Here is a 27707-nt window from a genome sequence, read left to right on the forward strand (position 1 = left end):
AATTTACAAACACGTTATCTTTGGAAAAAACAACCTATTAAATAAAAAATACAACTTAGAAGATATGTATTATTACATAATAAAGAGTTATTAACCGTTTTAAAATAGGTGACATTAACAATAGCACTATTGGTAAATCTTCTGAAGAAAATATTTTTAATTAGCTCCAAAAATTTCCTGTGGAAGAATTAAAATGTAATTTGAAAGTGAATTTTTTATAATTTTAAAAGAAGTAGGAATTTTAGTGTTATTCTTCATAGTACTGTTAAATCAGTTTAACTGTTTAAATTTGTACAATATTACAATAATATTTAGTGTTGTTATTCAGTGCTTGAATATTTTTCAAATTTAGAGCTCATGAAACATAGATATTTTATGTACAAGATAAGTAGATGCTTTCCAAGTGTTAATCTTTGCCATGTGTTTAAATCTCATTCATTCCGTTCTTTTAAGATAATGTCTCTGACTTTATTTAGCTGATCCCTCTTTCTTGCCTAAAGCCATTCTAAAATGTATTTTCTTGTAAAATTTAAGGAATGTTGGCAGAAAAATTTGTGTTTACATGTTAAAATAAGTTTTGAAAATTAAGAAAATATCTATTGATATTCTGTTTTATGTCAATGTACATGAATAAACTTAATTTAAAAAAAAAAAAAATATTGCATATTTCTATGTTATAAAGAATCTTAATCGGTAGTACTGATTAAGATCATGTTGAGATCACGTCAGCCTAGAACCAGAAATATTTCTTTCTAGAAAACCATAATCTGTATTCGTATTAGTTTGGCCTGATCATGTTGTCTTTAATATTTTTCTTGCTTTTTACATCTTTCACAAATATTCTTTTTTCAACATAGTCAACGTTCTGTGTAAAAATACTATTAAAAATAAAACTATAAAATTTCACACAAAATAACTTTAAAAAAAATAATAACAAAGCCAACTTCATAAATACACTCAAAAAATTAGAAACAACTTTTTTTTATTATTCTTTAAATTTTACATTCTGAAGTCAGAGCCAAGTTAAAAATTAATAAATTATTATTGTTTTTTAACCTGATGCTGGATATCTTAAAGCATTACTGAAAAAATATTACATTTTAGTGCATTTTTGAAGTTAATTCTTTTTAATCTTTTTTTGTTACATTTATTTCATTACTAAATTTATCAACACATCATTTTTAATATTATGATGAGGAAAAAACTAGCTGATTTCCAAGAGTGGGATTCTATTGTACATAAATAACTAGAGTATTCACAAATAATAAATAAAAAAAAAATGGTTTTTCATATTGTCACTATACTGTTTGATACTTTACACATGAAAATCAGTAATTTTTTAAATATGGATTCCAATCCTATTTATTAACATAATTCATAAAAGGGTTGAATTCATAACATGACTGAGACAAAGTACTTGTATTTTATATCTGAAAATTACTAAAATTGTTTGGAGTTATAGTACCAAAAACATATATACCTACCTCCTCCTGGTGTATTGACGTCAGTCTAGAACCAGAAATATTTCTTTCTAGAAAACCATAATCTGTATTCGTATTAGTTTGGCCTGATCCTCACTTAAAAATGAAGTGCTTTAATTGTTCTCTCATCATAAGATTTAAGTTTTTTCAGATTTAGCAAAAAGTAAGGTTTAAAATCAAAATTTTTATTTTAATTAATTAAGAAACAAAAGATAGTTGGAAGAAGACTAATTGAATATAACAAGTATAAGTAGCACGTAAATTTATAAACTGAAGTTTAATCTATTTATATTGTTTATGCAGCATAGTTAATATTTTAAAGAATGCACGTACACATTAATAAGGGATAAAAAAGATTAATTGTCCATCCTCTCAGGTTAAGTTTCAACTATAAAAGTAGGTTCTAGGTTGGAATCTAATTTTAAGTATGAAACACCAGTCATTTAAATATATTTCTTCTAATGGCATTATCAGCAGTAAACAATTGCAAAGTTTATTTCTACCCTAGAGGCCATTGCCAGATTTACATGATGAAAAGAAAGAAATTTCTTGCAAAAGAAACAAATAGTAGCACTTTTAAATGAAAAGATTTGACTGTAAAAACCAGTAACATAATACAATAATTAGTTTGCTACATAATATCTTCTGTTTTCAAATAATATGACCTTAAAACAGTCAAATCTTTTTTATTTCCAATGATACTACTCCTAAAAATAAGTAATTTAGTTAATGGCATCAGTGAAACCATTACTGTACATATTTATGATTTAAGAGTTGAAAGATATTTAATATTCATAATACTTCTATTATAATATGAATCAGTTAATTTTTTTTAATGAATATAACTAAATCTGATATAGATAGAGTTTAAAATTCAGAAGAATAGTTTTAATAAAATATCAAAAATAATTGAAATATCAAATCCAAAATATTAACCAAAGTTGATTCACATAATTATAATATATATATATATATATATAGACATACTCATTATAATCTTATCATATCAATAAAAAATCTGAATGGAAAATATAAACACAAATGATAAAATGTATACTATGTTTTATTTATTTTTCATTATTTACAATCCATTGAGTAGGTTAATAAAGTATTAAGATTAATGCATTATAGGATAATTACATATTTAGTCATAAAAGTAGGGGTGCAATTAAAATGAATAATGTTCTACTAGTACTGTTTGAAATAATGTTACCATGACATTTTCTAGTTGATCAATAAAGGATAGAGTGAATACTGGAAGCCCTGCATATGCTGTCACAACCTTAATACTGCCTTCACTAAATAGTCTGTTACTTTGTAAAACAAGTTCTACTTTTTTAATACATTTTATTAACTTACTCTTTAAAAAAAGGTGTGTATGTATCAATGTGTATTTAAAAAATTTTTTTTTTTCAATTTAATTTATATCAAAATAATATTTTATTACTTAAAGAACAGCACAGATTAAAAATGTCTATTAATAGTCTGTTAATAATTGCATTTATTAAACTTTATATTAATATATATTTAAGCATTTTATAATAATTTCAGCATACAATTTGAATTTAATAGAACTAAATTAATGTTTATAAAGTTTGTTTGAAACCCAACCCAAGGTATTATATTAATATTATTGACATATATTTTAGAGTTACATTACAATTTTTTTCTTGCCTGAATTTTTTTTTTTAAATCTTTAGTTTGTTAGTTTTAATATTTTGCATAAATTTAATCATCATTTCTATCATAATTTTCAACAATAAAATAACTACAAGTAGAATTCTCAAGGCAAGATGTACAAATACAAAAATTAACTATTGCATGATTATTTTGTAATCTGAACACTAATTAATAAAAAATGTAATCCAGTAATTTGTTTAAATAGTTATTTGATAAATAATCCTTTTTCTCATAGAACTTGGTTTGAATTATAATGTTATGGTGATTAAGATGTTGCAATCCAAAGCAAGAAACGTTTTTATTTAGTTTTATTTTGTACTTTCTTTTTTTCTTTTTGTTAAATTATTATATTTAATAAACTAATATTCATATATTAGTCATGTATTAACAAAACCCGATACATGCATAATTGTTTTTTCAGGAGAGGAAAAAAATATGTATCTTAAAAATTATAATTGTTTTAAATTTCACTTTTGAGCATGATTTTTGGAACTTGGCCATAGATGAATTATAGTAAATATGAACATTAAAAAATGTATAGTTTTAAAATTATTTGTATTTTTTGTTTGGATGTTTTGTTACTGAAATGGTTTTATCTGGTTTTAAATATATGTGGATATAACTGTATTTGAAATAAATTAAATATTAAACTGATTGCATGAAACTTGATTTAATAATCAATAACCATAAATAGATCACAAAAACATAAACAATGTCCCATTGTACAATAAAAACTCAAAAATAACAATAATAAGAATTAACAAAAAAAAATACGATTTGATAATTTTGTAAAAAATTGTTTAATTATTTAAACAATAGAAATACAATCAAACTAAAAAAAAAATAATGATACGCTCTTTAACATACATATAATTAAATCTCCAGTTTCTTTCATTTTTCACATGCCTCTTCAGTGTTACCGTCTCCCTGAAAAATGGCTTGATTATCTGCTGTTTCATTTTCTGCCAAGTTTTTATAATATGATAACAATTCCAGTGTCTTCCAGTCATCTCCAAAGTGTTTTTTTAGCAGTTAAGTGACATCCCTAATTTTGAGAGGTGAAATTTTTTTTAATATAATCCTGATTTATTTTGGTGGGTTAAAATTCATGACAGTACATCCATTTTTACTAATAGATCTGATTACCTGTATTAGAAATGTAATGCAACTCTCCTTTAATTAGTGCATTTCTTTCTTTACATTTCTTTTAAAGTAGAATCCTTTTTTTTAATAAAAACAAAAATGCGACTTACCAGGCGGCTTCTAAATTTTGTTGATTTCTTTTTTCCAATCATACACTTTTTCACATAAATTGATTACAGTTCCATGTTTTGAAAAGACTTTAACAATCATTTGAAAATAAGATAGGATCTGTTGATTAACTGACTGATATGATACCCATAAAAGTTATATTTTTTCTTTGGTCTCCACAACCATCTGATACCAGCCAAAGTACTGTAACATGTTCAGAAATGTAGTGATTTAATAAACAATGGTATATACCTGTTTCAGTTTCATTGGAACTTTTTGAGTATTCGCTCTCTTTCCAGCAGTAAATGAAAACATTGTTCTTTGATTGAGAAGCTTAGAGTGAACTTTCACCATGTTAAATTGTTATATAAATCTAGAGCAATAGGCACTCTGATCACTTAAGCTAGGAGGGACCTGGTTTTTATGGCAATCAAAGGAAAGTGTTATAAGGTTCTCAATCTGTTCTCGCAGTAAACTGTAAAATTCTTTAGCTTTTAAAAAATGAGTTCTGTTTTCACAAATTAAATTTTTCGTTTTACTTAAGTCTTGAGGTCTTCTCTTCTAATTTTCTTTCTTTTAAAGAGAAGGTGAACATTCGTCTGTTCTCGGAGATCCAAAGCCAGCATTAAATTTAGTTTTGAAAATGTGATGGAAGTATGAATGTTTTACTTTTTTATCTGGATTTGCAATTTCAGCATCATACATTTGGTACATCGTTTTAATATTTAGGTCTGAACTTAGATAAACTCAATGATCACATTATGTTTCATTTCATACATTTTTAACTTATGGTCTCCTCCTCTAAGTTCAATAAACATCAGTCCAGATTTGACATTATGTAGTCTGTTGAGAATTTTACTTAATAGAGAGTAATATTAGTTATTCTTTACAGGGTTTTTTTTTTTAACCTCCAACAGGATCAACATTAGGTAGTGCTTCAGAGGATGAGATGAATGATTTGTAGCATGTGTGAAAATACCATGCCTGACCGGGATTTAAACCCAGGACCGATGAAAAGCCGAGGCACTACCACTTGCGCCACAGAAGGCCGACAATTATTTACTGGTTAATACGAATAAAATTCTAAATCCAATGAAATTTATTTAATGCTTAGCAAATGTCAATCATTCCCCATTATACATATAATTCTGAATGCTGCAGCTCCGATAAATTTGAACATATTCTAAAAAAATAGAACTAGCTTCCAAATCAACAAGAGCTTTAAATATCTAAATACAATTAACTGAATACTTCAAACAAATAACAGAAAAAAAATTCCAGAATTCCTTTAATATTGCTGACTCTTAATTGTCAGGTATTGAGCTTATAAACTGATAATCTAACATTATAAAGGCAGCACTAAACAATTACCTGACACAAATTAGTTAGTTGTTTATTTTAAAAAAATATGGTATTTTTAATTTTTTTTATATTTAGTTATTTTATTTGTAATCTTTCTGACTGTGAAGCTAATTTTGTAATTAAAACAATTACTATTCCCTAATTTCCATTGATAATTCTACGTAGTACTTCAAAATTTTCTTTTTTAATTTTATGTAGAATGTTTGGTAATAATAAATACTTAATTAAATTATAAACAAAACTGTAATTATAAACGTAAAAGAATTAGCGCTTCATGTGACTAAAGACTTTATATTATTTTTTTATTTTTTTTTTATCAAATTATTTTTTAACATGATGATTATTTTCTTGAAATTGTCTAGATTAATTTTCTAAAAATGGATCTGGAAGGTCATTAAGTAATCATCAACATATAATTAAAAGCAAATAAAATATGTGTAGAGAATATTCTTTCTTTTAGAGATCAGTCAATAGTTTAATGACCAAACTAAATTATGTGACAGAATGCCCTCATGGTGCAGATAATAGCAAACTTGCCTGAAAGTTGAAGGTTCTAAGTCTGATTCCCAGGTAAAGTCAGAAAAATTTAACAATTTAACTTAGTATGACTGCTACAAGCTCATTAGTTGTTGCTACTTAATAAATAAAAAAAATTATTCAATTCTCAAAACAAAATTAAACTATTTAAATACTACATAAGTTTCACATAAGTGTTATAAATTCAATTTAGTATTGAAAAGTGAAAGTTATTCTCTGTCATTAATTAAGCAAATATGTTAATATGAGAAAATAAATATCTGTGATAAGGGAAACTACACCAACCTGTAACTAATGATGTAAAATATTGAAATGATCATTAGACATTACAAATAATTAATAAAATTAATAGGATTATTCTTCTAAAAGCCTTTTAGATCATCTAATTATCAGTAATTACTGATAATTACTACCTTTCTTAGCAGTGTTTTTAGTATCACTAGCTTTTATAATGTTTTTTTTGTGGCCATCTTTAGTAACATTAGTTTTTTTTTAAGGCACCGAATAATGTTACTACTGGCAACTTTTTTAAATTAAAAAGATATGTATTTATAATTTGGTTGAAAAGACTATATGATTTGAAATGAATCTGTTTATTACACATAATTGTCTTGTGTATTTGAATGTTTCATAAAATCCAAATATGTTTAGAAGTGATTATTTTTATGTATGTATAGAATATCAAAGTTTTAATGTTCATGTTCTCGTGATTTATTCCTTTGAGGTGGCTAGTGGCAAGTGGATGTTCACTGTATCATTTTAAAGGAAAGCGTTCATTTATCATTGTTTGCAGCTATATCCCATTAGTACTATATAAAATATTTAGTATTATATAATATTAGTACTATTTATATATATATATATATATATATATATATATATATATATATATGTAATATATTAGTACAATAATGTACCAGCTGTCAATCTGGTAATTTTTCAATCATTATTCACTAAGATGAATTGTTTGATGCCCACTTTATGACAATCCGCACAGCTGTTCTGAAATTACAGAAACACAAACATACCTCCAAAACAAAAGAATCTGTATTTCAACTCTTGGCATAGTTAGATAAAAGCATGAATAATTTATTTTACTTTTTCCTTCAGACACTGTCAAAAAGAATGTTTGTATTTTCTATTTCCTGAGTAATCACAGTTGCATTAACAGTAAATTATTGTTTGGATAACTTTAAAAATGAAATTATGATGAGTATATGCAAACAGAATAAACAACAAATGAGTGAGTTATTTTCTCCTATAATTATGAAAGATAACACATAACTAGACTAAAATTTCTGTAAAGATATAATCATTGTGTAACAATTCTATGAACTTACCTAATATATAGCATGCTTCTATAAAAGCAAATTTCAAAGTCTCCATTCTTTCATATTTTGTTTTCTTATTGTTCATGGTTCATTACCATAAAGCACTTCATTCAAAATAAATACTTTTAAGAATATCTTTCTAATTCATTGATCTCTAATACTAACATATTTTCAACATGATAATCTTTTTTCTTATTTTCTACATGAAAACTCTCCTTGTATTGCTTTGCTATTGATTTTCGCATTTTTTAGAACATTCTGTGTAATTTTACTTATTAAATGGCAAAATACCATAACTTTTCGTACAAACTATGAACAATATATTTTTTATGTCCTAAATTACTGATGTCCTTGGTGGGATATTTGCAACTTCTTGTACTGATATTAAATGTTTACATATTGTTTTCAGTGATTGTTTATTTACTGTTTCTTATGTTATTTTTTCAGTTATTTTATTGTCTATCCTTCTGGGTTAAGGTGATTAAGTAAAATGTATAATCTGTATGTATAATCCATAATGATTATGGATTAAAGTGTGTTAAGAAGTGTGTTAAAAAACCTTCAACAACTTATTTTTTTTTTTACCAGTGCTTTATCAAACAGGTAGACATAATTCTTCTATTACCTACCCAATCTATTATTCTATAAAAAAATAATTAAGAAAGAAAATCCATGTGACCAATATATTTTTAAATATATATAATTTCTTTTGCATATAAATGAATATAATTTACACGCTATTTATGTATATTCACATATTTTTGTATAAATGTATATAATATCTGAAACATGGTATCATTAATTCAATCATACGAAAATCTTGTTCTAGTTAAAATAATGCTATAATCTTTTCATTCTTAGAAGATAGGAAAATAAAACAAAATGGGAGTATGGTAGTGAGTGTATATACAGTACGCTACTGTACGCACCGAGCTGTTGTAACTACCGGATGTTTATAAACAAAGTCACCGATTCCAAAATAACAGTATAATTTCTCTTATTCCATACTTTCTTTTTCCTGTTTAGCCTCTGGTAACTACCGTTTAGATAATTCTTCAGAGGATGAATGAGGATGATGTGTATGAGTGTAAATGAAGTGTAGTCTAGTACATTCTCAGTTCGACCGTTCCTGAGAGGTGTGGTTAACTGAAACCCAACCACCAAAGAACACCGGTATCCACGATCTAGTATTCAAATCCGTGTAAAAATAACTGGCTTTACTAGGACTTGAACACTGTAACTCTCGACTTTCAAATCAGCTGATTTGGGAAGACGTGTTAACCACTAGACCAACCCGGTGGGTTTCTTATTCCATACTGGATATTTTTAATCTACTTTTAATTACAGTTCTGTTTCACATTGCAGTTATGTACTTTTTTTAGAACACATGACTGTGTGTGTGTGGTGTTCGAATAGTTTATCAATATAGCTGATAATTCAGACACATTTTTCAATAAGCAAAGAAAAGAGAAACATTTTCAAAGTGGTGAAAAAGTATAGTTTTAAACATATTCAATCAACTGCTGGAGAAAAATTCTACGTTGGTTAAAAAGGAAGTAGTGAAACTTACTTGTGAATTAAATGGTGTGTCGGTTAATAGTATTAATAGATTACGGACTGAAATAAATAGGAAAGGAAAGGTGGAAACTCCTGTTAAAAATAATAAACTTGGAAAACCTGTGCTAGGAAAAATTGCATGAATTTGACAAAAATCTAGTAATATTGACTACATAATTTCTTTTTTCGAAAAGAAATACCAACTTTAAAAAAATTGTTGTCTGATAAACCGTGACTAGAGTTTACCAGCGATTGGACGCACTAGTTTATACAAATATGCTGTTGCCGATGGATTTTAAATTTATTAAAAGAAATAATAAAACTGTAATTGTTGATCGAAAAGAGATTTGGCGACGTAATTATTTTTAAAAAAAATAGAAAATTATAGAAAAATGGGTAGAAATATATTTTATTTGGATGAGATGTGGGTAAATGAATGCCAAACCACTTTAAGAATTTGGTGTGATACGGCAGTTACATCGGTAAAAACAGCATTTCTGTCAGGATTAAGCAGGGTCCTGCAACCTCCTCAAAAAATAAAGGAAAGCGATTAACTGTGGTATATATTGGCAATGAAAAAGGGGAATTGCTCGTTTTTGGATCCAAAAATTCTGGAGACTACCACAATGACATGAACGGAGATATTTTTAGGAAGTGGTTTGAAAAAGTATAGTCGTTATTACCCGAATTTAGTATTGCTGTAATGGACAATGTTCTATACCATAAGTAAAACCGGAAAATATTCCGAACAGTTTATGGGGGAAACAAGAAATTGCTTTATGGCTGCAATAAAAAAATATCCACTTTGGAGAAAACAATTTAAAAGTAGAATTCCTTGAACACATAAAACACAATCGTAACAAATTTTTAATCGATGATTTGGCTGAAACGAAAGGTCATAAGGTGTTAAGGCCCCCATATCACTGTAACCTTAGTCTGATTGAGTCAGTGTAGAGCCAAGTAAAAGGTTGCTAAAGAATGTTGCCCGAAGTAATAATGCATATAAAATGAAAGAAGTTAAAATCCTGCTTGAAAAATGCGTAAACAAGGTATCAACTGATTAGTGAAACAGTGCGCAAAGCATGTTACATATGAAGAAAACAAGATGTGGGACTTAGATAATTTTATCGATGTTGTGGTTGATGAACTAATAATTAATGTTAGAGACAATTCTTCGTCAAAGCCAACTTCTGGGAGTGATGAAGAATCGGATATAATGGAGGGAATCCATTGTTTGTCGGACACTGACAAAGAATAAGATAAGCAATTTTCTTAACGTTTCAAAGTGATAAGATTTTGTTCAAGTTATATATTTTACCTATTAAATTATTTTTAATAATATGGTAGTTATTGTTTGGGATATTATTTTTTTCGTAGGTTTTATTATATTAAAAAGTTATACGTTTTGTATAAAATTAAGTACAAAGTAAATTAAATAAATAATTATAATTAAATAAATTATAATAGCAATTTGAATTATAATAATTAAAATTAAATAAATAAATAAAGTGTAAAGTGAGTATAAAATTTTGTGAGGAATTACAAAAAAATGTAAGTTTAGAATGTAATATTTTTAGGCATACTGTTCCACAGCGCTCTGTCGTCTGCAGTGTGTTTATCCAATATCTTCTTTGAATGAACAGATAGTATATATATATATATATATATATATATATATATATATATACTCTCTGAAACACACACACACACATACACACACACACACACACACACACACACACACACACACACATATATATATATATATATTTATATTTTTATTTTTTTAATAGAAAAGCACTATTACGAGTATGAGAGTTAAATTAGAAGCAATTTGTCTGTTAGTTCTTATCACCAAAGTTCATACTTCTTGCAATGATTCTCAAGCAATTTTCAAAGTGCCTGGAGATGCATACTTGACAGGTAAGAGATAAAGTATATTAAAAAAAAAATATATTAACGATAATATATAATTCACTGAAGTCAACGATTTTCATAACTAATAGAACAAAATGGATTAAAATCTCATTTGAATTAGTATTCCATAAGTTACTTTAAATTGTAACATAAATTTCATAAATTAAAAGAGAATTATAGATTTAAAACTTTCTTCATATTTTATTCTCAAATAAAACTTTTTATATATTATCTTTTATTTTATATTTTATGTATTTATAAATAGAAATTAGATTATAAGAGCATCAGGAGTAGGAGGTCCAGCTTAACCAGATAGGCACTTAAATCACTAATTAGATTCATCATCTTAGAAACATAAACGTAAATGCTTAGGAGAGTTAAATGCTGGGCAAGCCTTATAATAATTCTCAAACATAATCCAGGAGACATAATTGTACATCAACTTCCAATAAGGAACTAGCTGTCAAAGGAAGGTAGTTCCTTCTTGCCAAATTAAGCTGTTGTAGTAGTTATTGCTTATTTGGAGAGTACTATTATGTGGAGAGAAAAAGGGTTAATGGAAAAGAAAAGAGGTGGGCTAGTTTCTTAGGATATTGTATAGTTTACTGTTTTACCTAGAATCAAAAGTTTAACATATATCTAAGAGGGGAAACAATAATTAAATTACATTCTCTATGAGTACAACTTCATAATTAAGAAAATGCTAGATTTTGTCTTTCTTTGCATTTGTTGTTTCTTTTCCCTCAAATATTGTCATATTGATTCATTTAATCACATGTAAAGTATAAATTTGAATTCATCCCAGTGTGATGAATTATACCATATTCCAAAGATAATATTGAAGCGTTCACTCTCAAAATTACAACCTTTATTTCCTTAAAAATTCAACATAAATTATTAAATGTTTTAGTAACAATTATAAAAAAAATTTAATTATGACTAGTATTTCTGAACATACTTAGAATATTTTCTGCTATTTGCTTTTAGGCTAATATCAAAATATAGACATTTTTAGTATCTGTTTCAAATACAAATTCTGTATCAGTACTCTACATTCATACTTAGAATTTCTCAAGTAGAACGTGATTCTCTATAAAAACACCATAGCTATTCTATTAAGAAGATTAGTTTAGTATATAAAAACAAAGAATACTGCCAACAGTAATAAAAGTGTACCAGTATGCCACAATTTTTTCAGATTTAAAAAAACATATTTTGTTAAATCCTTACTACTAATTTTTTGTGTGCATAAGAAATATATGAGCAATGTGTCTATAAAATGCAAAGAAGTTAGCAACAAAGAAGTATAATGGGCTAAGATTTCTTTTTCTTTTTTCTTTAAAGAATAAGACTGATTAATATTGCCTGAGGAATAAAACAATAGAATTAAAAACTTAACAGTTTAAAAGTTTTTATTTTTCGAATTGCAATGATCTTGAATGGTTTTTAAGGTATTAGCAGTAAGCTGATTGTTTTCCTAACAGAATTGTAAATTATAGATATGATTTATTCATCAGCTATATAATGATATATGTATAAAAATATATTACTTTCAGTAGAGAAATATTATTTACAGCAAAGTTGTCAGTAAATAAAATTCATGAAATCAAATCAAACTACAACCTTTTCCTGTTCTCTTTCCAGGTATATTTAATGGACACTCAGGAGAAAATTGTTCTACACCAGTTACTTTTGGGATTCAACAGATGGCAGCATCTATAGCAGTAATTAAGACATTTCAGGATATATCATTTCTTCCTGGAATAAAAATAGGTATGTTTTCTCTCATTCACACCTATTTAATTCAACCTACAACTAAATGAATCTTTAAATCTAGAATTACAATGTTGCTTCCGATGATCAGGTTCTAAATTTTATAATTTTGTTGTCATTAAATCACTGATCAGAACATGTTCTTTAGTTTTTTCATATAGAATTTCCGTAAAGAAATATTTTAAAATTTTATCTTAGCGTTAGTTTCATACCATTTAACCAATATTACCTTGTAGTTAAATCCATACATCTTTCAGGTATTCTCTTTGCAGTAGAATATTTGATTCAAATCTTACTAACCACAACACACAATAAATCTTCCTCTTATGGTGAATCTCAACTCCTAGGAGTAGTGTGATTCATATTCTCTGCAGAATTGTTTTTTCCTTCACAGTGCTTCATATAATATTAGAAACCTAAAACTTTTTCTCTCTAATTTGGTATTTGTTTCTTGTCTTCATTATTATTTCTTTCAAAGTTATGGAAATTTACAAGTACCCCAATCTTGTTTGAATATTACTTACTATGGATAAACAACATTCATTAAAGACTTAGTTTAGAAACTAATATTACCAAAACTAGTATTTATAATTCATTGAAGAATTATTTGTGTAGAATAAGTAATTATCATGTTGATATTTGCTTGCTAATAGAAAAATCTCTTCTTTTTTAACAAAGTCCGAAGCTGCTCACCAGATTTTTTGACCATGAGATCTTTATCAAATGTGTACTTGTATAATAAATGAATTTTTTAAATGTAATTGAAATGAGCTTTGTTTTCACTGTTTTTTATGTAAAATACTTCTATGAATTAATTTATTGCATTTAGTTAATGAAATTATGCGCAGAAGTCTACCAATCATTCTGTGCAACAACTCTCTATTTATTCAGACTAATATACTAGCCATACTAACATGTAAACTGATATATTGTCGTCGTCGTCTGGTTGATGACCAGTATGCTATTCATGTTTAAAGTCCTTGGGCATTTTCTTAGTAGCAAAATATATAGGCCTGTTCTTCTACGGTGAAAGTTTTTTAAGGGGTCATTTTTGTAAAACTTTCCAACTGATTAGGCATAGAAATTTCAAAAATGCATACACACATTAAAACACCACAGGGAATATATAAATCATAACCAAATATGACAGTCCACTATTATTTCTATGTAAAAACTTACATGGATAAGAAAAAAAAAGACTACAATTAAATTATAAAAGGGATAATTTTAGCTGTTAAAAAATCGTATTTTAACTGATACAGAAGTATCAGTTAATTTTTCTGCCTATCAATATATATAGTAAACCTTAAGTCATATTAAGCATTATATTATAAGATAAGAATGTCATTGTAACTAAGAATGAACAGATTAAAAGTATAGGAAGCCAAACAGAATTGTTCACTTTGTATAAAATATACCAATCCATTCTAATCACAATATCCAATTTGTATTCTTAATAAAATGCCATTTATGTATATAATTAATAAATGGACTTGATAAATAATTAATTTATTCAAACTGCATAATACAGATATTATCGTACAAATTTAATAAAAAATAACTGAAATTATATATTTTGATGGATTTATTCTAATTACTCGAATATTAAACCATAATAGACACTAAATTATTTATAAGAAGTCATTTTTTGTTAATAATTATTAAATAATAGCAATAATAAATTCAGTATTATTTTCAGGTATATCACTGTATGATGGGTGTTCATCAGCTCTGATGTCACAAAAAGCAGTGGTCACTGCAACTGTGGAAGATGACTGCACTGACTCAGTATCCTTAGGTACTTCATAAATCTCATTAATATTTGCATGAAAATATAATTATTAAACTTTGTGTACAATTATATTTTTTGTCAAAATTAACTCATTTTGGATTCTCTGTTTGAGAAGTTTTTCTTTTACACCCACATTGGCCTTTCCTTTGAGATGAAAAAGAAACCAGTTTCATTAACTTTTTTTTTTTAAGTGGTAGAGTACAGATTTTTTAAAATTAATTTAAGAAAATCAAAGTATAGTTATTTCAGTTTTATTTACAAATGAAAAAATCTGATGTGGACACCATGTACTTCTTTGTACTCCTACAAAATTACATATACCTATTTTTTTAAAATGAGAAGTACATAAAATTTTATTTCATTAATAACTTCTGATATTTTTTTTTTGTTATTATTGAATTATTATTTATTGTAAAACATTTTTGCAATCAGAGGTTAGCAATTATTAATAATTAATTCCAAATAAGTAATTCCAAATCAGACGTGTTCACCACCAGACCAACCCGGTGGGTTAATATCCCTAAATCTGAGAACTGCAAAGAATACACAGAAAAAAAAAGAAAAATGTATATATATATATATATACAAATATATTTTATTTGGGGATTAATTCTTGTAAGATAACAAATGGAAATATTAAAAGATAATAATTGTGTATCATACTTTTACTTTCCTTTCTGTATAATTTTGGACAAAGAGAAATTTTTAAAACTTTATGAGCTTCCAAATGAAAATCATTCTACCAAACTCATTCAAAAATGTATTTCCTTATTGGGGCAATCAAGATTTTTACGTTTTACAACACATTAAAATCTTAACTTTCAGGAAAATAATGTTTGAATATTACTTTTATTACTATTTTATTAAAGTTTAATAATTTTCATAAGTTTCAATAGAGTTTTAATGTATGTTGATTAATTCTTGACTTACATATGTATATTTATTCATCATAATAAGTTCCAACAAACAAGAATAGAAAATGGTAAGAATATATATATATTCCAAATTAAGATGACACTAAAATCAAAGTAATCAGGGAATCTTAGCACTTAATGAATCCTTTTTTATGTTTTTTTTTTTTTTTTTTAGTGCGAGTAATAATTTAATTTCCATTTAAATATTTGTCTACTTATCTATTTTCCAGGTATTTTGAGTAGTCCAGAGATTTATCAGTCTTTACAAGGTATCACTAGTACACTTTCTCTTCCAGTAATTACAACATCAAATCCATATCATATTCCATTTTTATTTGATATTACAACATCACTACTTGTATCTCTTGGATGGAGTGTAATAGATCTCATTTTGGCAAGTGATTCTCTGCTGCTTGATAGTTTTGATGAACTGGCAACTTATAATTTGTTATGTGTTCACAAAAAAAAACTTCTATCTGAATTAAGGTAGGTACAACACACTCATTTCCATTTCTACAAAGAAAACAATTGCAAATTGAATTAGATAATTCTTTTATTACTGTTTACATAAATGTCCCTTCTTTCATAACCTAGTCAAATAGTTTTAAAAAAGTACATTCTTATTAAAAAATTCTGACAATTTGAATGACGAATCTGACAATTAAAATTAGAAAGGATATATTTTTGGAATTTTCTTTATGCATTTTACAATAGTGTAAGATTAAAATTCAAATAAGATTAAGATTCAAATAAGATAATTGTAAGATTAAGATTCAAATTAGTGTAGTCATATTTTAACCTCCTAATAATGGATTATTTTTTTGTCTAAAATTTTTCTATGCCAAATTTGAATAATGAAATTAAAATGGGCACTGCATAGAAAACGGATTACAGAAAAAAGTCTTCTGCTGTCTTTCTAATAGCTACTAAGAAGTGATAATGTGACAAGCTACAAACAATGAACAAAAACCCAAGGTGTCTTAGAGTGTGCCATATAAAGAGCCAACACTAGAAGCAATTGAACTGCTCTATCCACTTATTAAACCAGTTGACAATATTAAAAATGTTGTTAATGTTTTAACAGCCTTACCTGTTTACGTATTTCTCTCTTTCTCTCTCTCTCTCTCTCTCATCTCTCTCTCTCTCTCTCTCTCTCTCTCTTTTGTATTTCATGCAACCAGTAGTAGTTACTGTATTGTGTGGAAGTAACAATTTAATGAATTTGCATGCTGACAATACATGAATGAAAATTCCAAAGACAAATGTTAAGTGAGAAAGTGGTACAGAAAATTTTGCATAAACTGATAGTCAAGATGAGTTCACACAAGAATTCATGAAAAAATCAACTAACCTTTTGCCCTTAATGTAAAATGTTAGTTCTTTAATATTTTATTTTAATTCTCTAATAGTAGATGTATTAATTTTCCTAATAATAGTTGCTTTAATATTGGAGGGACAGGTAGAAGAAAAAACTGTGTAGGCAGGCAACGTTTGGAATATGTAAAACAAATTTTTAGGGATGTAGGATGTAGGGGGTATACCAAAATGAAATGACTAGCACAAGATAGGGAATCTTGGAGAGCTCCATTAAACCAAACAAATTACTGAAGCCAAAAAAAAAAAAATTAAGTTAAAAATTTTCTTGGAAATAGTTATGCTAGGCTGAAAAATAAAACAAAAAGAGATAATAAGTTGCCAAAATAGGAAAATGCCTTCATTTTCCTTAGTTATATATTTTATATTTTGATATTTGCATATTGGCTAGTTTTTAGTTTATCAGATCATTTACATTAGTCCCTCAGCGAATTTAATCACAAAAAATGAACCAAAAAAATTTAATCACAAAATGAACCAGTTCAATTATTCAGAAAGTAAGAAATTTAGAAAAGTGGCACTGTTGAAACACTTTCATAGTTTGGAAAATGAGTGATATTGTGCTTACAGTAAAAATCCTAAATTATTTGAACAGTATTGTTTTAAACGCACTTTATAATATCTGTACAAAATAATCTATCTTGGACATTAATTATATATGACATATAAACAATAAGCTTTGCACAACTCTATTCTACTGTTGAAAGAGTTTAATTTTGTTTTTAATCTCAGGAACAACTAATCCACTCTGTAAAATTCTTCCACTTTTTAAAATTTTAATTTTACAAATATTACAATAACTGGAATAATTTATAAAAGGTGTTGAAAATGACCTCCTCCAACATCAATACACAGGTTTTAATTTGTTTTCAAATACTGTAACCAGCTGATGTATTGGAATGTCTCATATGTATATTGTTATTGTGATTTTTAGTTTGCAAATCATGCTTGATCTGTAACAATAAACTGCTCGTTTCATTGCTCCCTATAGAAAGAAACCTAGAGGAGTCAGATCGGGCAATCTTGCAGGCTACAAATCCCTCAAAATGATTTATTCACCAAAGACATTTCTTAAAGAAATCATTGACCAGTTAGCTGCGTGTACTGTGGTGCTATCTTGTTGAAACAAATCGTGATTGATTTACACTTCTGTTAACTGACTAATAACTGACTATTAACTGTTAACTGACTAAAGTTTATTAAAACAGCAAAATGGTCACTATTAACTGTATTTTCAAAAAAAGATTAGATCCATAATATGCATTCTACTCACACTGACCCAGACTCCAATTTTTGCTTAGGTGAAGTACACAGTCTTGTACTTTGTAAATTAATCTATCCTTCCAGGTGAAACCAATCTTCACCTGTAAGAAAAAAAATTAATGTCAAGGATAGCTATAGAATTTAGGTCCATAAGACATTTAAACCATTGAAAATAATTTAGACTTTTGGCATGATCTGTAGGTTTCAGTTGTTGAATACACATTACTTTGGGAAAAGTCTCAGTTCTTTTCTTATAGCTTTATGTGCAGTAGTAAGTCCAATGTATTGCTGCTGTGCTAACTTAAACATTGACTTTGATTGACTTTCAACCATAGCATCCAAAATATTAAGCAGCTTCTGTTCATTTAGTTTAGGTGGATTTCCACTTCAATCAGCATCTTCAGCAAATCCTACTGCCCAAAATTTCTTGGAAATAGTTTCAACTGCATTGCAATGAGGAACAGAAGAAGTATTTGGAAATTTTTCAGAAAATTTGTGCTTCCCTAAATCAGTATACTTGTCAACTTCATGAAAGACATGTTCAGTGAGAAAAATACATTCCTTTACCAAAAGAACAATTATGTTTCTTGCTACTATTGATTCCAAAAAACAAAGCAACAAAACAAAATGAATATTTCAGTTTATAAAAGCAACAAATATCACTTTAACAAAAAAATGTTACTTTTTTGATAAAATAATATTTCAGATGAAAACAGACATTATAATTCTGTCATGGACATCTACAGGTAGACAATAAATCATAATTTTTAACATATAATTTAATTACTGTACCTTCCAAACTAAACTACTAAGCCAACTTATTATTCTTTATAACACCACTTATGTAGATTGTGTTCCTCTAGGTACAGATCCTTTAAATATTAACTAGAAGGAAACAATCAGTAAGACTTTTTGTACTATAGTTATCCAAATTTCATTTTCTGCACTTTTTCTCCTGAAAAAAAACTAAAAAACATCTATATCAAGCAAATAAAAAAATTTGTACTTCTTACAAAGTGGGGAAGGTACCTCATTTTGAAGTCACAAAATATTTTCATGAAATATCTTAAAAATTTTGTTTGTTTAAATTTTGATGATTTTAAATTTTTTCCTGATCAGTTTTACCTGGAGGGTGAGAGTTAAAATTCTAATTGAAATGAAAAAGAAGACGTCCAAGAATTGTTTTATTTGTTTTTAATTTTTAACTAAAATGCACCATAAGCATCTGAATTAGAAAAAGGTTCTCTAGAAAAAAGAATAGGATTTAATTTTTTGTTATTAAAAAAAAAATTGTTTAATTATTTTCTTTTTCATAAAAAGTATCCTAATCAAGTATATTATTTCTTCAAAAGGAGAAAGTACACTTGTTATTCTTTCAAGTGAAGACATACCCCCAATAGCTAGTCAGGTTAAATTACCTTCATTCTTAAAATTTCATTAAAATAGTTTTTAGCATTTCCTTGTTATCCTAACAGCAGATAAACAGACACAAATAAAAGTAACAGACTAAAAAATTATTGAAATATTGGAAATTTGCTTCATTTATTAACTTAACACGAAGATAATATGAAAATTAAATGAATTCTTTGCAATTTTCAGGTAAAACTTGAGTTATACACACAGCTTAAAGACATTATTTGCAATGAAAATTTATGTCCCACTTGGTGACTAAAAAATTACTAAAGAAAAATGAAGCTATAAATCAATATAGTGTTTAAATAATTACAAATTTTTTTTCAGAATTCAATACCTGAGAAGAGTTTTTCTGTTAAAAAAAGAATTTCAGTAACTTATACATAATTTAATTTTTGTTTGTTGCATTCATTAAGAGAAATTATGTTTCATCTAACTACAAAAATTGTTAAACAAAGCAATTAAATCTTTAATAACTCAAAAAGAGTTCAACCTGATTTGTAACATGAAATTCCAGCAAAATTCAATAATTTTTTCTAAATATTGTTCATATGAACCATATTTAGCTATTTCTTAAAAGATGTAACTTAGAGAAAAATACTAATGCCATAGTAAATAATGACAATGCTAAGATTAAGCCTTATTGTTCTCCCAATAACCTGAATTAATCTATTCTTAAAACCATCTTCAAAGTTCAATAAACACAATAATAAACAAATGCCTCAAATCTTTCTATTAATTCTGACTTATTTTGAACATTGCTAAAACAAACACAAGTTTGTTTATGTCCTTAACAATTTAACGTATTTCATTAAAGAGTTCATTAAACTGAAGATGTTTAATAAAATATTGGAGAAATGCTGCATTACAGTTTTAGTAACAGATAAGCAATGTAAATGATTAATTACTGTAAAAAAATTTAATTAAATGTTATTGGGCAGGCAACCTGTATAAAAAGCAAATTTTCATTAAGTGAAGACATTAAATTACAATAATTTGTATGTTTTTCTTTTTTACAGAGATATATCTTTGGATGGTACAGTTTTACTTATTGCTGATGGTATTGAATTTGACAAAGTACTGAATGAAAAGGGTATTTCAATAAATGACAATGCTTGCCTTTTATTTATTCCTTTAAATGGAGAACTTACAATTCAACCAAGTAAGTATAGTATTTAAGAAGTTAAAAGTTAAAGTAAAGTAGTAATTAATAAACCCCTTTCTCTTGAAAAACAATATGTTAGGGAAAATATCTATTTGTATTTATAAAACATTTTTTAAAACTGAATTTAAATTTATAAGCTGTTTTTTGTAGGTAAATTTTTCTTTATGATTATAGCTTTTCTTTTTGTGTTTTTTCTTTCTTTTTAGCTTATTTTATTTTTGTATTCTCTCTCTCTCTCTCTCTCTCTCTCTCTGTCTCTCTTTTGTCTATGTGTATATTTCCATTATAACCATTAATGATAAAGTAATTTCATAATATTTTATGTAGTATAAACAATTCTTTAAGTAATCTTAACTATTTTCCACTTGAGTAGAATAAATTAATTAAACTCCAATTATAGAAGTATAGATTTGCACCATGCTATTATAAAAATAATTCTGTATATTTCAAACATTCAGCATTAGAATAGGTGAAATTGAAATTTAACTGAAATAGTTTAGGTAAAACTTATTTCTCCTTTTTTTAAACTTTTATTCTCTGAACATATTAATTGTAGTACATCTATTAAATAAATAAATTTATTGTGGCAGTAATTTTGGGAAATGAATATGAATTTTAATATCTTTTAACATTTTTAGAACATTACTGTATGTGTAGTTCATCTTCAGAGCTAATTTGCAAATAATGCAGCTAGGTACTTTAGTAATGGTTTATTGTCAAGAAACATTATAATCTCTACATGTTAGTTCAGTCTAACTAAAGAACACTCACTGATCACCATAACAAAATGTGAATAACATTTATTATTTAAATAAATTCAACAATCAACAAGCAAGAGGCCAACACAGAGATGTTAAACAATTGAAACAAAGAAAGTGTTCTATATTTCCAAAAATACCTGTGAGAAGCAAATTTTCATGAATCTAGAATGTGAGTTTTTTTAATTACAATCATTGATATTGTTTATCCTTAAAAGAATATTATTATATTATCAGTCTTATACTATGAGTGAAGAGAAGCATTATATTTAACTTTTTTTTTTTTAAACTTAAAGTATAATTACATTTAGCACTGAAGGAATGGCACTTTTTTATACTGATTTAATTTTTTTTCCCTCATCTTTTTTTATCTTGAATTAAGGTATACAAAAGTTTTATTGCTTGTGGTTTTGTACTTTAAACAGTTTTTTATGAATAATTAACCACAATTTGTGAGATATGAGTGTATTTAGGAACAGTTATTTTAGGTTTTTGTTTTCAATTTTTTAATGCTGAATAACCAATAATACAACATGAGATCTCGTAGCTCATACATATGTGTATATGTATATCTGTATCCCAAAACCTGTTAGTTAGAATAGAATATTGATTTCTTCAGTGCTGACAACAGCTATTTATGCAGAATTAAAAAGGTGCATTAGGCTAAAAGTTACAAGATATCTGGTCAATTTGTTTAGGCAAAGAAGCATGAAGAATAATATCACATAATCATATATTAATATATATATATAAATTTGTATTACACTAATATAATTCGTCATTTTTCAGTTGATTAATTAATTAAGTCACCATAAACTAGTAAGTGGTTAGAGCAGCATGCTTACATTAAACATGTATTTCTTTAATAAATGTTTTGCTGATGATTACTAAATTATACTTAGTATTCAACGCATTAGGTTGGTAAAATGAATCTTCTGATTGAATGTCAGTTGATGAAATTACAGTCTTTATCTTTACCTTTAATATTTATGAAAAAGGGGAATTTCCGTCAGACTTCAAAAAAAGTGTTATCGTAATGATACCAAAGAAAGCAGGGGCAGATAAATATGAAGAATACAGAACAATTAGTTTAACTAGGCATGCATCAAAAATCTTAACTAGAATTCTATACAGAAGAATTGAGAGGAGAGTGGAAGAAGTGTTAGGAGAAGATCAATTTGGTTTCAGGAAAAGTATAGGGACAAGGGAAGCAATTTTAGGCCTCAGATTAGTAGGAGAAGGAAGAGTAAAAAGAAAAACAAACCAACATACTTGGCGTTTATAGACCTAGAAAAGGCATTCAATAACGTAGATTGGAATAAAATGTTCAGCATTGTAAAAAAATTAGGGTTCAAATACAGAGATAGAAGAACAATTGCTAACATGTACAGGAACCAAACAGCAACAGTAGCAATTGAAGAACATAAGAAAGAAGCCGTAATAAGAAAGGGAGTCCGACAAGGGTGTTCCCTGTCTCCGTTACTTTTTAATCTTTACATGGAACTAGCAGTTAATGATGTTAAAGAACAATTTAGATTCGGAGTAACAGTACAAGGTGAAAAGATAAAGATGCTACGATTTGCTGATGATATAGTAATTCTAGCCGAGAGTAAAAAGGATTTAGAAGAAACAATGAACGGCATAGATGAACTCCTACGCAAGAACTATCGCATGAAAATAAACAAGAACAAAACAAAAGTAATGAAATGTAGTAGAAATAACAAAGATGGACCACTGAATGTGAAAATAAGAAGAGAAAAGTTTATGGAGGTAGAAGAATTTTGTTATTTGGGAAGTAGAATTACTAAAGATGGACGAAGCAGGAGCGATATAAAATGCCGAATAGCACAAGCGAAACGAGCCTTCAGTAAGAAATATAATTTGTTTTAAATCAAAAATTAATTTAAATGTCAGGAAAAGATTTTTGAAAGTATATGTTTGAAGTGAAACTTGGACGATCGGAGTACCTGAGAAGAAAAGATTAGAAGCTTTTGAAATATGGTGCTATAGGAGAATGTTAAAAATCAGATGGGTGGATAAAGTGACAAATGAAGAGGTATTGCGGCAAACAGATGAAGAAAGAAGAATTTGGAAATATATAGTTAAAAGAAGAGACAGACTTATAGGCCACATACTAAGGTAACCTGGAATAGTCGCTTTAATATTGGAGGGACAGGTAGAAGGGAAAAATTGTGTAGGCAGGCCACGTTTGGAATGTGTTAAACAAATTGTTAGGGATGTAGGATGTAGAGGGTATTGTTAGGGAACGACTAGCATTAGATAGGGAATCTTGGACAGCTGCATCAAACCAGTCAAATGACTGAAGACAAAAAAAATAAAATCTTTACAAGTCAGTCTTACAAGTCTTCACTATTAATCAGTTCTTAAATCCTTTATATTAGAAATTAAAGGATTGACAACATGGCATATACAAAAGTATTTTCAATCTACTTAATTCAGACAAATTATATCTATACTTATAAAAGACAAAATAAAATTTCATGGTCTTTATAAATTTATATTTTATATATATATATATATATATATATAAATTAAATATATATATATATATACACAAACTTAAAACTTATTTATAATCATAAATATTAATAGATTAACCATTTAATAGTGTAATAAAATACAACTTGCCCTTATGACATCTTTCAACCCTTAGATAAAGTTCAGTGTTTATTTTTAATAATAATTCCTGTGTTATTAAGACAGTAATATAGTTTTTCTTTTTTCTTTTTTTAAGAAACAAAATTTCATATGATCATAATAAAATTTATTATGTCAGATACTCATAAAGTCAGATTAGTATAACCAAAATAATATTCCTTTATCAACATTGCACAAGCTTAAATTGTTTGATGTATTCATAAACTATCTGTTGTTTCATCACTTTATGTTATAATTTTAGAAAAAAGTATAATTGTAAATCTATATTCAAACATAAAATGTTTATGTTTAAAACATCAGACAGTTAAACAAACGTCAAAACATCACACACACTGGAAAATTTAAATTTATTTTCTAATATTGTTCTAAACTACCATTACTTTTATTATAACTATTATTGAAAATGTCAAGCATTTATAAACTATTACCTGTTATTTTATAGTGCATAATATCAGATAATCTGTCACATTAAATAAACTTGAGTTTCAAATTTTATGGTCTCATCTTTGAACTATTTAATGTGTTTTTAATTATTTTTAGAAAAAACACCTATAAAAGATACAAAAATCCTAAAAAGAATAATTAATTTAGTATATGTAAATAACATCATAAGTATAAAAGCAATAATAGATGATTCAGAATTTTATCATGTGAAATGAATATTAATCATTTTAAATCATGAACCAACATTAATAAACTTGATCAATTATTCTTATTCTTCTTCTCATGAACGTAATCTAAACATTGAATTACTGTTACTATTTTTTTAATCACTTTTTGATTTCATCCATCAGCACAAAATTCCTTTTTTATTTAACCGTCACACAGGTTGTAAGCCCATATAAATTTCAGCTGCTGGTTCTGTAAGGTAAAAGGTTACCTGAAACTGAATGATCCAAATATATCAGCAGCAAGATAACTCAAATTGGATTAATTTTTTTTTCTTTACTCTCATTCTCACTTTCACAAACCATCTATCAGCTGTATCACTCTACCACCTGTAACCAATACATTTTCCAAACATGAACACACTCACTACATTCTCTCTATTTTACCTTGATTTGTCAGAATTTAACTGATAATTTCATAATTTAGAAAGGTGATTTCTACCTTTCTGGTGAAAATTAAAAATAAAAGTTTAAATTCACGGTGCTTGCAATAATACCTGAGCCTAGGCCAAGATCTCCCTTTTAATCAAGCCAGAATCCAAATACAACAAATACTTAATGCATATCTTACAAAAAGGTACTACATCATCTACATATTATCAAGCAGTTAGCAGTGGCGATAATTTTTTTTTAATAATACTTAACAACCTCATTCTTAACCTTTCAAACTGTTGCAAACATTGGATTGTAGTGACCCTACCATTATGTTACAAGAAAACATATCAGTCATAATTAAAAAACTATATATTTTTTTCAGGTCTTTTATCAAGAGAATCATATGTGATTTTGCCATCTTTCATGAATAATTTATATGATTTTGTGTCAAATTCAACGGGAGATAATTCAACAAATAATGGATCAGAATTACCACTTATTGAGGAAGTACAAAGTCCAGTATTTATTCAAATGGCTACAGATATATTACAAATAGCAACATTATTCAAATCAAGTCTAGCTGCTAATTGTCCTGATGCATTACAAGGAGGTGGTATATGTAAAGATTTTATTTTAACAAAAAGTAGAATAGTAACACAACCTGCTCTACAATCAGGTAAATTGTCTGCATTAATACTAAAATTACTAAAAATAGAGGAGGAAGATTTTGAATTATTCAAAGTTGTAAAACAGAATTTAAGTGAAGAATTTGGATACAGTAGAACTGGTAGCTATAAACTAAGTAAAGGTGAATGGAAATTAATGCTGGAAAATGAAAACAAAACAAAATTACAATTATGTAGGAATATTGCATTGGGGAACAAATCAATTGGAATGGATTGCAGTCACTGCTCAAATTTTATTACTTACAGCAAAAAGTTTGAAAAAATGCGTGAAAAAGAAGGTTTTTGGGAATCAGTTGAATGGAAATCAGAAGCATGGGTTGCTGCTATTTTAACTATATCAGCTGTTGGAATTTTATGTGTTATGGCTGTGGCTACTTTTATTGCAATCAGGATATGCAAACAAGATATACTTGAAGGCAATCCCACAATTACATTTTTATTGCTTATCTCTGTAACTTTTACATACATTTCATGCTTACCATTTGCATTTATTGTTCTTGATGGTCATACATATTATTCAGAACTATTTTGTAATTTAAGAATATTTGGAACAAGTTTAAGCTATTCATTAATATTTTCAATAATGTTAGCCAGGTGTTTTATGATTGCATCTTGTGACCAAGATGGTGGATTTATGAGTCATATTAATGGCTATCTTCAATCAGTAGTTTGTTTCTTCATTATAGCAGTTCAAATTGCTCTTAGTATTCAATTTGGTGCTATGAACTGGAAATTTCTAAGTACTGATGAATGTATTTCTATGACTAAAGGATATCTTTTTATTTCTATGTTATGCTATAATATGTTTTTACTCATACTTCTAATTTTTACTTCTCCATTTGTAATGAAATCAAAAAGAAATTATCATGAAGGTAGCTTCTTTGCAGTAGCCTCACTTTTATGTGTTTTAGCGTGGTGTGGGTGGATTACAGCTTTCTTTTTATTACCAGACAAATGGCATGATATGATAATAACCTGCGGGCTATGTGGTACAGCAACAATAATTGTTGTTACAGTTTTTATACCAAGAACTTATTTGATGATGACTGGTATTGTACGTGATCACTTAGCAAGTAATCTTCCATCTCTGGCTTATGCTTCATCAAACAGTGTTATTGATGTTAATTACCGTTCTACTCAAGCACTTTATGATTCTGTCAATCCAGTTTCTACACCAAAAGGCCAGTTAAATCCTAATTTTTATTCAGATAGGCCAGGTACACCATCAACTTCAAAAATGGATTCTATTCAAAGGGCAGAACATAGGGTACCTGAAAATACATATGAAAGGTATGACACTCCTACATCACCTTTGAATGTCACAAGATTCTGAGTTAATCAACCAGTGAAAAAAATCAATGTGAACATAGTGATCTGCTAGAGTCAAAATATCCCAGAGACATTTTTAAACAAAAACCCTTTTGTTTTATGTTAATAAAACTATTTGTAGAAAAGACTTTTGTAATTATGTCAAAATTTGTACGGATTTTTTTTTAATGGAGACTATTGTGTAAGTATAAATGTGCGTGTGTTAATTTTATAAATGACTTTAGGAATAAGAAACTTCTTACTATTCAAGAGTTTATGTAGTTTATAAATAATAATATTATATATTCAGTATAAGAAGTTGTATTAATAACTAGTTATTCAGTTAAATTGAGTAACTAGTATAGTTAATCAGCATAAATTATATTCATAAATGTAGGTAACAGAATTGTAGTATTTTATAGT

At 27.1% G+C, this 27707-nt stretch overlaps 1 protein-coding gene across 1 annotated transcript; it reads left to right on the forward strand.

Moving 5' to 3' along the window:
* The first annotated feature begins 11010 nt into the window (after positions 1-11010).
* Positions 11011-27495, forward strand: boss (G protein coupled receptor bride of sevenless). Its single transcript, XM_075374273.1, has 6 exons — positions 11011-11122; positions 12761-12889; positions 14589-14687; positions 15826-16081; positions 20665-20807; positions 25673-27495. Exons 1-6 carry the CDS (start codon positions 11011-11013, stop codon positions 27307-27309), a joined length of 2376 nt encoding a protein of 791 aa, XP_075230388.1. The 3' UTR covers positions 27310-27495.
* The last annotated feature ends 212 nt before the right edge of the window (positions 27496-27707 follow it).

The sequence above is a fragment of the Lycorma delicatula genome, chromosome 1 (genome assembly GCF_047948215.1).
Source record: "Lycorma delicatula isolate Av1 chromosome 1, ASM4794821v1, whole genome shotgun sequence".
Taxonomy (NCBI): Eukaryota; Metazoa; Arthropoda; class Insecta; order Hemiptera; family Fulgoridae; genus Lycorma; species Lycorma delicatula.

What these genes read in the sequence shown, in the direction of transcription:
- boss (XM_075374273.1), top strand. Translation starts at nt 11,011, where the DNA reads ATGAGAGTTAAATTAGAAGCAATTTGTCTGTTAGTTCTTATCACCAAA. An exon ending in TGGAGATGCATACTTGACAG is followed by an intron (nt 11,123 to 12,760) that starts GTAAGAGATAAA and finishes TTCTCTTTCCAG; the next exon opens with GTATATTTAATGGACACTCA. An exon ending in AAACTTCTATCTGAATTAAG is followed by an intron (nt 16,082 to 20,664) that starts GTAGGTACAACA and finishes TCTTTTTTACAG; the next exon opens with AGATATATCTTTGGATGGTA.